Source organism: Tupaia chinensis, unplaced genomic scaffold, assembly GCF_000334495.1.
Source record: "Tupaia chinensis unplaced genomic scaffold, TupChi_1.0 Scaffold144336_2, whole genome shotgun sequence".
Classification (NCBI taxonomy): domain Eukaryota; kingdom Metazoa; phylum Chordata; class Mammalia; order Scandentia; family Tupaiidae; genus Tupaia; species Tupaia belangeri.
Genome location: NW_006204195.1, coordinates 32,217 through 43,543, shown reverse-complemented (window position 1 = coordinate 43,543; position 11,327 = coordinate 32,217). Strand labels below are relative to the sequence as shown.

Below are 11,327 nucleotides of genomic sequence, written 5' to 3'. Positions count from 1 at the left end.
AAAAAAAAAAAAAAAAAAAAAAGAGAGAGAGAGAGAAGGTGAGAAAGCGAGCCACCAGGTCTGGGACTCGAACTGTGGGGAGCCATATGAGAATCCAGCCCCTTTAACTACCACGCCACCTGCTGGCTCCATTGGTCTCATCTCTTTGTGTTGTGATTTGTCCTTAGAACTTGTTATCAAAGTTAGTCTTTCCTTGCCTTTCATCACCTTAAAATGTTCGATGATCTGATCAGTTATTTTGATAAGTGGGAGGGTGATGATCACAAGTTCTCTCTCTCTCTCTTTTAATAATTATTTTATGTAATTGTATTTATTAGTATTATTATTTAAAACGTGACCTGAGAGAGAAGGAAAATGACAACACAAGTCACCAGATCTGGAACTCAAGCCGTAGTTGGCCATGTGGGAGTCCAGTGCCTTAACCAACATGTCTCCTGCCGGCACCCACAAATTATCTTTGGAGGTGGCTACAAGGTATCTGAAACATCCATAGGTGGCCGGCTCTGTAAAAACAGGGCTTGGGGGACCAGCAGATGGCGTAATGGTTACATCACTGGACTCCCACATAGTCAACCATGGTTCAAGTTCTGGACCCAGGGGCTTAAAACTCGTGACAGGCGCATGTGCTTGCATGTCCAAGATCCCAAGAGGAGAATGGCGGAGAAGGCCTGTGGCATGACCTTCCCCCCGGGGGTGATTTCTCACTTTCTATCTCTCTGTCTCGTTCTCTGTCTCTCCAATGAGTGCACATGCCCTATGGCAAAAATCTCTCTGGGGGAAAAAAAAGAATGAAGTTTGGGATACTCTTTATTTCTGTACCCGCTTCTCTCATCGCAAACAGCCTTGCAAATGCTACTGCACAGGTGTCTCTAGCACCAAGCACTGGTCACTGTCACTGAATGAATGTTGGTTGGATGGATGGATGTGCAGGAGGGCGAGTGACTGGGTGGATGGAGAGGTGATGGGTGGATGGGCGGGTGCTTGAATGCACAGATGAAGCTGAGCAGCTTTATTTTTACAGACAGAGGGCGGGTGGGTTAGCTGGTCTCCAGGAACACGTCCCGCCCTGGTCTTCTTGGTTATTGCCGTGACCTGAGTAACGCTGAGTTCTCTCCTTGCTCTCTGCTCCCCGATCCTGCTGTGATCCGGATGGCTGATGTTTTTGCCCCCAGCCGCAATTGAAGAAAAAAGTAAGAACTGGGGAAACCCCACCCTTGTCTTCCTGCTGCTAGCTCTTCTCAGATTCCTCTGAATTTTCAGACTCTTCTGGAAATTCTGGGGAAAGGTGGGACTTGGATCTGGGACCTGGACTTTGCCTTAGGCTCAGGATGAGCCTAGTAAGTCACTGCCATCTTTATCTATGACGATGATCACAGTGGAGGGTCCAGCCTGGTCCTCTCGCTGGGCCAGAGCAGCTGAGTGGAGTGCACGCTCCAGGGTGACAGCCTGGCCAGCACGCACTCCAGCCGGTGGCGGGCACACTTTGCAGTCTTACGGCCTCTGAGCATTCTTAGCACTGACTGGGACTGGGCTGGAAGGTGGCATGGAGGTTGAGGTGCTGAATCCTCCATGGCTGACTTGGAGGTTCGAGTCCCAGACCCAGTAGCTTGAAAATCACACTGGGCACGTGTGAGTGTGTGACCAAAATCCCAAGAGGCAAGTGGCAGAGAAGGGATAGTGGCATTGCCAGCCCCCTGGGGGGTGATTTCTCACTTTCCTTCTCTCTCTTTCTCTCTTGGCCTCTGTTTGGTAAGTGCATACACCCTATCACAAAAAACAAAAGAGGTAATAATGGTAAATTAACTAATTAATTAATTAATGAGGCTTCCTCTCCCAAAAACTTTTGTTGTTGTCGTTGCTTCTTCTTTTTTTTTTTTTAATTTTTGGAGAGGTTTTCTCTATAGGGCGCTTGTGCTCGCCAGACAGAGAGAGAGAGACAGAGAGACAGAAAGCGAGAAACCACCCCCCAGGGGGTATGGTCATGTCGCAATTCCTTCTCCTCCATTCTCCTCTCGGGATCTTGGGCACACACGCAAATGCGCCCAGCGTGAGTTTTAAGCCACCGGGTCTGGGACGCGAACCGCGGTCGACTACGTGGGAGTCCAGCAACATAGCCATTACGCTAACTGCTGGTTCCCATTGTTGTTGCTTCTTGAGGTATCTCCATTGATAATTACTTTATTACAAATTAAATATTTACTCTCAAAAAAAAAAATCAAACATTTAGGTTCAACCCTGTAGCCTAGTGCTTAAGGGAGCTGATCCCACATGGCAGCCTGCAGTTCTAATTCCAGCCCCGGTGGCAGTGGCACCTGTGAATGCAGGTGGAATAGCAGAGGACAGGGGGATGTGCAGTGAGCACACCCCACTGGGGGGTTTCTGACCCGCCCCTGTTCTGTCTCCCCCTGGAAAGTGCACATGCCCTCTGGCATTAAAAAAAAGTATGACTTTATTTTGATGCAAAAGAAAAATTGATTTCCATGTATACTTTTTTCATAATACACAGTTTCTTTTTTAAAAAAGAATTATTTTATTGTATCTTATTTATTATTATTTTTTAATTTGACCAGAGAGAGGAAAAGTGAGAAAGCAAGCCGCCAGGTCCAGGACACGAACCACAGTCTGCCATGTGGGAGTCCACCGCCTTACCCACCATGCCACCTGCCAGCCCCCATAATACACCGTTTCTATGTACTTTTTTTTTTTTTTTAATTTGCTATAGAGCATGTGCACTTGCCGGAGAAAGAGAGAGAGGGGGACAGAGAGGAAGAGTGGAAAAGCACTTTCCGGGGAGGGTGGCTATATCACGACCCTTTTCCATTTCTCCTCTTAGGTTTTCGGCCACACACGCATGTGCCCCGTGTGTTTTTCAGGCCGCCAGGTTCTGGCAAACTGCATAGTCAGCCATGTGGGGTCCAGACACCTTAACTGCATGTCACTTGGCTGGCTCCCCATGTACTGTTTATTTATTTTTATAAGAACTACTTATTTAATTTTATTATTATTATCACGTTTCATTTTGACCAGAGAGACAGAGAGGAAAAGTGAGAAAGCCAGCCGCCAGGTCCGGTACTCGAACCACGGTTGGCCATGGAGAAGTTCAGCGCCACAACCACCAGGCCGCCTGCCAGCCCTCCACGTACTTTTTAAAGATCCCGCATACATACATGGGATTTACATATGTGTGTACATATCTAGATATAGATATCTCTGTTTATCTGGAGATGTGTATCGATACATGTATATCTAGATCATGTGTAGATAAATATCTATATGTTCAGATAGATTTAGACTCGAACTCCTAACCCTGTAAGGTCAAATAAGGATTCCCGACACCTTTGCCAATACAGTGCTGTGTGGTCTTTGTGGATTTATCTGTGACAGATTACGTACAAGTTGTCCCTCACAAGAAGTCCTCCACAGGGACTAGCAGGTAGCAGAGTGGTTAAGGTGCTGGACTCCCACATAGTCTACTGTGGTTCAGGTCCTGGACCTGGTGGCTTGAAACCCAAACCAGGCACATGTGTGTGTGTGCCCCAAATCCTGAGAGGAGAGGAGAGAGGACTGCAGCCCGGCCATCACCCCTGGGGAGATTGCTCACTCTCTGTCTCTCTGTCTATCTCTTTCTCTCCAGGGCACACGGCCCTTTAGCAAGAACTGAAGACTAATAATAAATAAATTAAGTTAATAATTATTAAAAAGTGAGTTTATTGGGAACCAGCAGTTAGTGTAATGGCTATGTCACTGGACTCCCACGTAGTCGACCACGTTTCGTGTCCCGGACCCAGTGGCTTAAACTCACGCCGGGCGCATGTGCGTGTGTGCCCAAGATCCCAAGAGGAGAATGGAGGAGAAGGGATTGCGGCGTGACCATCCTCCCTGGGGGGTGATTTCCTGCTTTCTGTCTCTGTGTCTCTCTCTGTCTGGCGAGCACACGCACCCTATAGCGAAAATCTCTCCAAAAAAAAAAAAAGTGTGCATTGTACCCAATGCAACGACTATTAAAAAAAAAGTGAGTTTATTAAAATAATAATAGTAATAAAATTAAATAAATAATTGTAAAAAATGCAAGTGGTAATGAACTGAGGTGGGTCGCACCACAGTGATGCTGCTCTTGGCTTCTCCTTTCCATGTGGATCCACCGACTGCTGGTTCTGCTGCCCTCCAGTCCAACGTGAGTCTGTCTCCTTCCCCCTCCGGAATCGGGGAGCCCGCCCTTCCACCCAGAGCAGAAAGGGAGAGGACAGGAGAGGCTCTCGGTTCACACGTGGTCTCTTAGCCCTGTCTGCCAGTCGCGGAGGGCTGGGGGGAGCCGCATGGACTCAGAGGAGGCCACAAGGCCCTGTGCTTCTGTCACAGTCGTGAGCGAGGGCGGGGGAAGAGTCCCCGTGGTCTCCCGGGACTGTCGCTCTCCGAAGCTCTTTGGGGTCGAAGAGCCTCAGCTCTGAGCAAGCATCGTGTACTTGCTGGTGGGCTCCAGATGAAAACCAGGGCACAGGGTGGACAGGCCTGCTCTCCAGGAACGAGCCATCCTGGTCTCCAGTTGAGAAGTGGAGGCGACACGGGTTAGGAAGTCCCTCCTGCTAGCTCCCGAAGTCCAGGCGTTGGGGGGTTGGAGCCCCAGGCCGTGGCAACCCCTGGCTCTGTCCTCTGGCACAACGTGTCCACGTGGGCTGGAGGGGCACAGGCGCACAGGCTGACCGACTTGTTCGTGTTCTCTCCGAACCTGGCACCGCCGCGCTGCCCGCTGGCTGCCCCGCCGCGCACCAGTGCTGAAAGGTAAGCGCCCCCGGGCCTCCGGGCGCCCGCTGCCTCTGTCCCACAGGGATCCTTTCTCCTTTCTGCTGAGCCTCCGCCCAGGCTGTTGAACACGACCTACCCCTCCCGCTCCTCCCGCTCCTCCCAGCCGGTGGCCCAGAAATGGCGTGCTTCCCGTGGTCCAGGCGTCAGGGAGCCACACGCGTGGCTAGAGGAAACCAGGGGTCAGAGCGCTCGCGTTTGCGCGGACACGCTGAGCTCCGGGTCCGCTTTCCCAGGTCAGGTAGACAAAGCCGTGGAGTCCATGGCCCTTACAGGGACACCAGGCCCGCGTTCCGGGAAGTGAGCCGGGTTTGTGGCAGGCTTTGCAGGCTCAGCGGGTGGAGGCCGAGTCAGGAGGAGGACAAGGAAAGAGGACGAGGCTCGGGCTCAGGCCCTCCACGCTCAGAGCCCGTCCCGCCCTCGGGGGGTCGCTTCACCTTCTGTGCCCTTCAGACAGGACACACTTCCAACCCGACCCAAGAACCGGGGTTCAGGAGCCCCTCTTGGTTCTGTGCCTGTCTTCCCTGCACACACGCTCACACAGACTCAACCCCACGTGAGCCTGCACTGGCTACCACCACCGGTCTCCTGACTCATGTCTCTGACACCTGGACGGCTGGGAGATGCTAAGTACTCAGCGTGGATTACCATCCCCCGCCCCCCGCTGTCTGCACAGCCCTTCCCACTCTGCGTCACCGAGTGGTGACCTTGGTAAAACGCAGAGCTCGCATGTCACCGTTCAACCCCACACGATATCCCCAGCCTGAGGCGCTGACTGCCAGGTCAGGTCAAGGCATGTGGAGACCGGTTTTGTGAGCTGCGTACATGCAGAACTTCCCACCTACAAACAGTATGCGTCTTCAGGGCGGGCTAAGAAAATGGAAACTCATAGAGGAAGCCGGGTTCGAATCCCTGCACTGTCATGCACAGCTGCTCAGGGCACTGCAGATGGCAGCATGCCTCGGGCGGCGCCTGTCCTCGCTGACACTGTGGGACGCGCTCGGACCTTGGAGGGTTGGCGTGAGCTAAGCGGGAGAAAAGAGCTTGGCCCCTCCTTCTCCAGTCAGTGACGGACAGCCTTCCTTCCAGGCCAGACTAAAGAAAAGCCATGGCTGCCCCCAAGCCCCTTCCCATTCGTTTCAGCTCTTCCCGGCCTCCCAGCAAGCCTCGGGCTCTGGCAGGTTCTGGGCCTCCAGCCCGGTCTGCTGGTCTGCTCGCTGTGACCGTCTCGGCCCCCTCTCTGCTCGCCCAGCCCTAACATCTGATCTTGTTTCTGCTTCCCCCCGTGGTTCCCCTCCGTGGCCCTGCTCTCCTGGAACACCGTCAGGGATCCTAGGTAAATACCCGGCCCCACTCACGACGCCCTTGCCTGTGAACTTTGGTGCGAAACTCTGAGCATCTAGTAGGTGCCTGGACTCGCGTGGCGATGGAGACCCAGAGACGTGCCCACTCTTGAGAAGCTGAGTCGAGGGAGCGGAAAAGAAATTAGAGACAGGGATGGCCACAGCGAGGGGCCCGGGCGACGCGATGGTGGGGACGCGAAACCCTCCACCAGGCCAGAGCCATCGCGCCACTCTTGTCAAAGAAGAGACTTCGTTAGCGGTCGGACTGGAGGGACCCAGCACTCACACGCGATCTCCCCTTCCTCCTCAGGGATGATGAGCCGGCTGTCGCCGGACGGTGAGTGTGCCGATGTACCCTTGGGCCCTGCTCTTTCCTCCTCTCGTCTACAGGGTAGTGAAGGCTTGCGCAGCTGTGTTTGCTTTTATTTCAAGTCTAAGGAACATTTCAGATAGTAACCACTTACATGTCTTGCTTGAGTTTTGATGCAATGAAAATCTTCGTTATTATGTAAAGTCACAGTTAGAATTTAACAGATAATCGTTACGCTGTAGATTTTTTGTTGTAAAAATAGCTTATGCACAGGGGGCAAAGCTGAGGAAACATGAAGGGAAAGTCAAAGTCCTCCTCATCTGATCCCTAGTCCTGTCCTGAAGCAAGCACCATTCCTAGTCTCCTGTGCACTCAGGAGAAATGTTCACACATGTATGAGGGCACTTCGAAAAGTTCGTGGAGAAAATGAAATTAAAGTACAAGTTTATTCTGGAGCGTGCGTGCCCAAGATCCCGAGAGGAGAATGGAGGAGAAGGGATTGGCTTGGCCATCCTCCCTGGGGGGTGAGTCCTCACTCTCTGTCTCTCTCTGTCTTTCTGGCAAGCGCATGTGCCCTATAGCAAAACAACAACAACAACAACAAAACACCTCTCTAAAAAACAGAAAACAAAATTCCACTTTTGAGACGTCTCCACAGAAGGCGGGCTAAGTAGCCAAGGCCATGCAGCTGGCAGTGGCAGCTGGGATTTGGTCCCAGGCCCCAGGTCCCAGTGGTGCACCGTAGTTCCCGGGATGCAGTCAGTCTACAAGGCCACCGCGTACTCTGGGTCACCCAGCCTGACCCTGGCCAGCCGCATCCTTTCCTCAGCCACCTTCTGCTTTGTGCCCTCGGCGGGGCTCTGGGCGGGCCCAGAGCCGGGCTGCCTCCCCAGCCAGGGCCGTGCCCACGCTGCTCCCGCGTCTGGCCGCCCTCCCTCTCCTTCCACGCGCCTTCAGCTGGCTTAACCCCGCTCACCCTTCAGGTCTCAGACGACTTCCCTGGTACCCCGCAGGTCAGCAGCATCACCCCTTGGAGGTCCCTGCTACAGCCGGGGGCTAGGCAAGCCCCTACACCCAGTCACGGCGTCTTTATGGCCTGCTTCTCTGACTGGAGCGTGCAGAACTCGCCTGCTCTGCTTTCTGCTGCCCTCTGTCCTCTGCCTCGAGCCAGACACTCGCTAGGAGCACGAGTTCTGCATAATCGGGCCACGGCTTCATGTGCGAGAGGCGGGCGCTGCCCGGCTCCACCAGCATTTCCGCCTTGCTCTCCCCGGGGTCAGGGCCGCTCACCTGGGGGTCAGGCACCTGAGTCTAACTGCTGACCTCTCTCTTTCTCCACCTCCATCGGAACCTGGCTGTCTGCATCCTCACCTCCAGACAGGACAGAGGAGGAGAGTAAGTACCGCGAACTTCTCTGGGCACTGAGGGAAGGACTGGTTGGTCCGGGCCCTGACGGTGAGCCATTAGTTTGGGGCCAGGAGCGCTTCACTGAGGAATCTCAGCTGTGGTGTGCTGGTGAATGACTGTGGGGGTGGCTGGGGAAAGGGCTCTGATTTGCAGCCACTGCCATTTTCCATGGTGTAAATTCTCTAACTGTGACTGACTCTGAGTTACTAATGGTTTAATAGCCAGCCTGTAAAGTTCCTGAAATTTTAGTAATCACCTATTGCAGACCAGCTTCAGAACATTGTAAGTCCACGTTAATGTCTCTCTCATGTGGTGTATAAATTTTTTTTTGGTTTAATTTATTTTATTTATTTTTTGGGAGAGGCTTTTGAGATAGGGTGCATGTACTTGTCAGACAGACAGAGAGAGACAGAGAGACAGAAAGCGAGAAATCACCCCCCGGGGGGATGGCCATGTCACAATCCCTTCTCCTCCATTCTCCTCTCAGGATCTTGGGCACACACGCACACGCGCCCGGTGTGAGTTTAAGCCACCGGGTCTGGAACTTGACCCGGGGTCGACTATGTGGGAGTCCAGCGACACAGCCATTACGCCAACTGCTGGTCCCGGTGTATAAGTTTCTTCAATGAGAAGAAACTCTCCATTCACCTTCTAGAAAAAGTGATGGTCTGAGGGAGGAAAATAGATGGTGGAGTAGTCTCCTCAGCAGAGACGTGTCTGCACCCCAGCTCAGGTATGGGGACTCCTGTCCCCGTCCGTGCCGCTCCAGGGTGGAAACTTGTCAATCTTTTAGGTCCATAATCTAAAAAATATCACACATAGTCATACCGTACAAATGTCTCTCAAAGGAGCAGTGTCTCTACAACCTGGCTCGAGCTCTTTTGCTCACTGGAAGGAGGTAGAGACGACATGGAGTGCCCACTCCGTTATGTTGGGACTCCCACGACAGCACGAAGCCGAAGCCGGTGGGGCCCAAGTTGTAGAGCACGGTCCCCCAGCTGGCTGATCCTCCTTTTCGATTTTTTGTTATTATTTTGTTTCTTTCTTTCGTCCATGAATGAGCGAGACAGATAGACAGCAGCCTGACAGGGTCTTGGTGCTGTGATCCAGCCCAGCACAGCCAGTCCCGGGCCAGGGCGTGCTAGGTGCTCACGTGCCGGTGTACTCGGGGAGGGCTCCAGGTGCAAATCCGGGGCCTTCCTGCAAGGGCCTTCCCTGCAGAGCATCAGGTCTCACTGCTGTCACCATCCAGCCACTGAAACTGCTTTGAAGACAGATTTACGGCTTCCACCTGGACCTTCTGCACGAGCACGCCAAGGGTGGGATCTAGGAATCTGGTCCTTCAAAGGCCCTCGGGTGCATCTGGTGATCCTGAAACCACTGAGGGAGCGGGAGCGGCTAACCAGCCTGGTCCAGGGCTCGTTTTTGTAAATAAAGCGTCACTTTCGCACCACCTGTGGCCGCTCTGGTGCCTGCACTGCAGAGTTGAGCAGCTGTGGCCGGGATGGCATGGCCCACAAAGCCTACAAAGGAGACGCTGTAGGAGTTTACTCTGGTGCAAACGTTTTTTGAAATCCAAGTATAGTTTTTGCGTAATATGTTTCCCATGAGCTGTTTGAAGACGCCTGGTATTTACTCTCTGGCCTCTTACAGAAAAGGTGCGCTGGCCTCTGAGCAGGGGCAATGCCTGTCAGGGTCTTCGTTCACAGCCAGGTTCTAGGATCCCACCTCACATCTGAGGAGGGAGGACTCGCGATGGAGCCTCCCACATGTTGCTTCTTCCACGCACTGAACCCGTGTGGATCCCGGGGTTCAGCTGGCAGCCAGACTGTCAGCAGAGCCCGTCAGCGCTTCCTGGGGCTCGGTGCACGAGAGGGAAGTGGACGTTTCCCCCTGAACGTCCCTTCGCCCCTGGAGACAGACAGGCAGTGACTTAACGGTCCCCACCTGTAGTGGCCATTGCTTGAGCCTCTAACCCCGAATACCCCCACTGCTGGGTTAGTCTCTCTTTCATGAATAGAACAACATAATGCCATTCTTTTGAGATAGCCTCCCTAGAACTGTGAGATAGACAATGTTTACTAATGTACCCCAAAAGCTGGCGGAATCTAAGTGGCGCCCGCAGTCCGGTCCACACGGTGCTGTCAGCTGACCGGGTTGTAAGGGACTGTGGCTCCACAGAGCCCACCACCGAGGAGCTGGCCAGTGGCACCCAGGTCCCAGCAGTGTCTGAAAGGTAACCTGGGCATGGTAAGATTTTAGAGTTTAGCCAGGAGTTTGGGAGCGCCACTGAACAAACGCGAAGGGAGGCTTTGGCACAGCAGAGCGGACCCAGACGTGAAGCAGCGTTGGGGTAGCTCGCGTCGGTTCACCGTTTGCAGACCAAGTACGGTCAAGGCCGCTTGTCAGACCTAACTGGCTCTGCTCAGGGATTCTTCGGGTCTGGCCTCCATTTTCAATTAATGGTACACAGTAAAAAGTTAAAAATAATCCGCGAACGCCTTTCTGAGGGATGGCTGGCCGGCAGGGGCGGAAGAGTGGCAGCTGATGTCAGCCTCTTCTCTTTCTCGCCCTTCCATCTCCCTGATCGGTGGGACGACCGCCGTCCAGTGAAGAGTAAGTTGTTTTCCTTTCCGGTGGATAACCTGGGTCCCTGGGTACTGAGAAAAAGAGGAAACGAGAAGGAGAAAGGACGCCTCGGGATGCCCTCGATTCAGGACACGGGCTAGGGAAACCTGTCCCCTGCTGTCTCCGTCTCTGGAGGCCTCGGGCCCTCGCCCCCCACCACTCCTGACAGCGTGGGTGGACGCGGTGGGCCGGTGTGCAGGACGGGAGGTGGGCCCTCGGCTCGCGTCCCAGGGTGGCCATGCCCAGACTGAGGAGCGCAGCCCCAGGACACCAGGCAGTGTGGAGCCGAGTGTCCTCGCCGGGAGGACGGCTGACTAAGGGGAGCCAGAGCAGGACCGCTCATGCCTGCCTCCCCCAGTTCCCTCCCCGATGCCCCACGCAGAGCAGAGCGAGAGCAATGGGGAGTCAAGGACACGGGGACCTGGAAAATGGGCCTCGAAAGGTGTCAAGTGTCAAAGAAGCATCTGGCCACCCTCCTGGGCCCCCAGGAAATGTGGGACTTCCATTTCTCTCCCTTGGGCCCAGCAGGGTGGGGTGGGCCAGGAACGAGGTGCTGACTCCGTCCTTCTCTCCCCTCCACGCTCCTGCTGTTGCCGCGGCCCTCCTCCCCGCTGCCCGCGGACAGTTCTGAAACGTAAGACCTTAGTCCATTGCTCTTCTTGCCCGCTTTCTGTTTATTATCACTGCTGTTGCTGTAGGGCACGTGCACTCACCAGAGAGAGACAGAGAGACAGGGGCACAGTAAGGAAGCAAGCTGCCAGGTCTGCGACCCCAACGGGTGGGCCACGCGGGAGTCCAGTGCCTTACCCACCACGCCACTGCTGGCCTGTCGGCCCTTT

The 11,327-nt window shown here is 54.0% G+C and overlaps 1 protein-coding gene across 16 annotated transcripts in view; it reads left to right on the top strand.

Annotated features, from left to right (window-relative positions):
• The window catches only part of EDDM13 (epididymal protein 13), a 45,711-nt gene that overhangs the window by 5,577 nt on the left and 28,807 nt on the right, over nt 1-11,327 (top strand). For 6 of the 16 annotated variants that reach the window (XM_014583560.1, XM_014583559.1, XM_014583558.2 and 3 more), the window contains 8 exons: nt 1,173-1,190; nt 4,133-4,174; nt 4,771-4,779; nt 6,128-6,136; nt 6,454-6,480; nt 7,831-7,848; nt 10,471-10,476; nt 11,114-11,122. In XM_014583560.1, the coding sequence (XP_014439046.1) occupies nt 1,173-1,190; nt 4,133-4,174; nt 4,771-4,779; nt 6,128-6,136; nt 6,454-6,480; nt 7,831-7,848; nt 10,471-10,476; nt 11,114-11,122 (138 nt within the window). Of the gene's footprint in view, nt 1-1,172; nt 1,191-4,132; nt 4,175-4,770; nt 4,780-6,127; nt 6,137-6,453; nt 6,481-7,830; nt 7,849-9,067; nt 9,491-10,470; nt 10,477-11,113; nt 11,123-11,327 lie in introns of those variants that run through there. The other 10 variants (XM_014583557.1, XM_014583553.1, XM_027767636.1 and 7 more) reach the window with 8 other exon arrangements.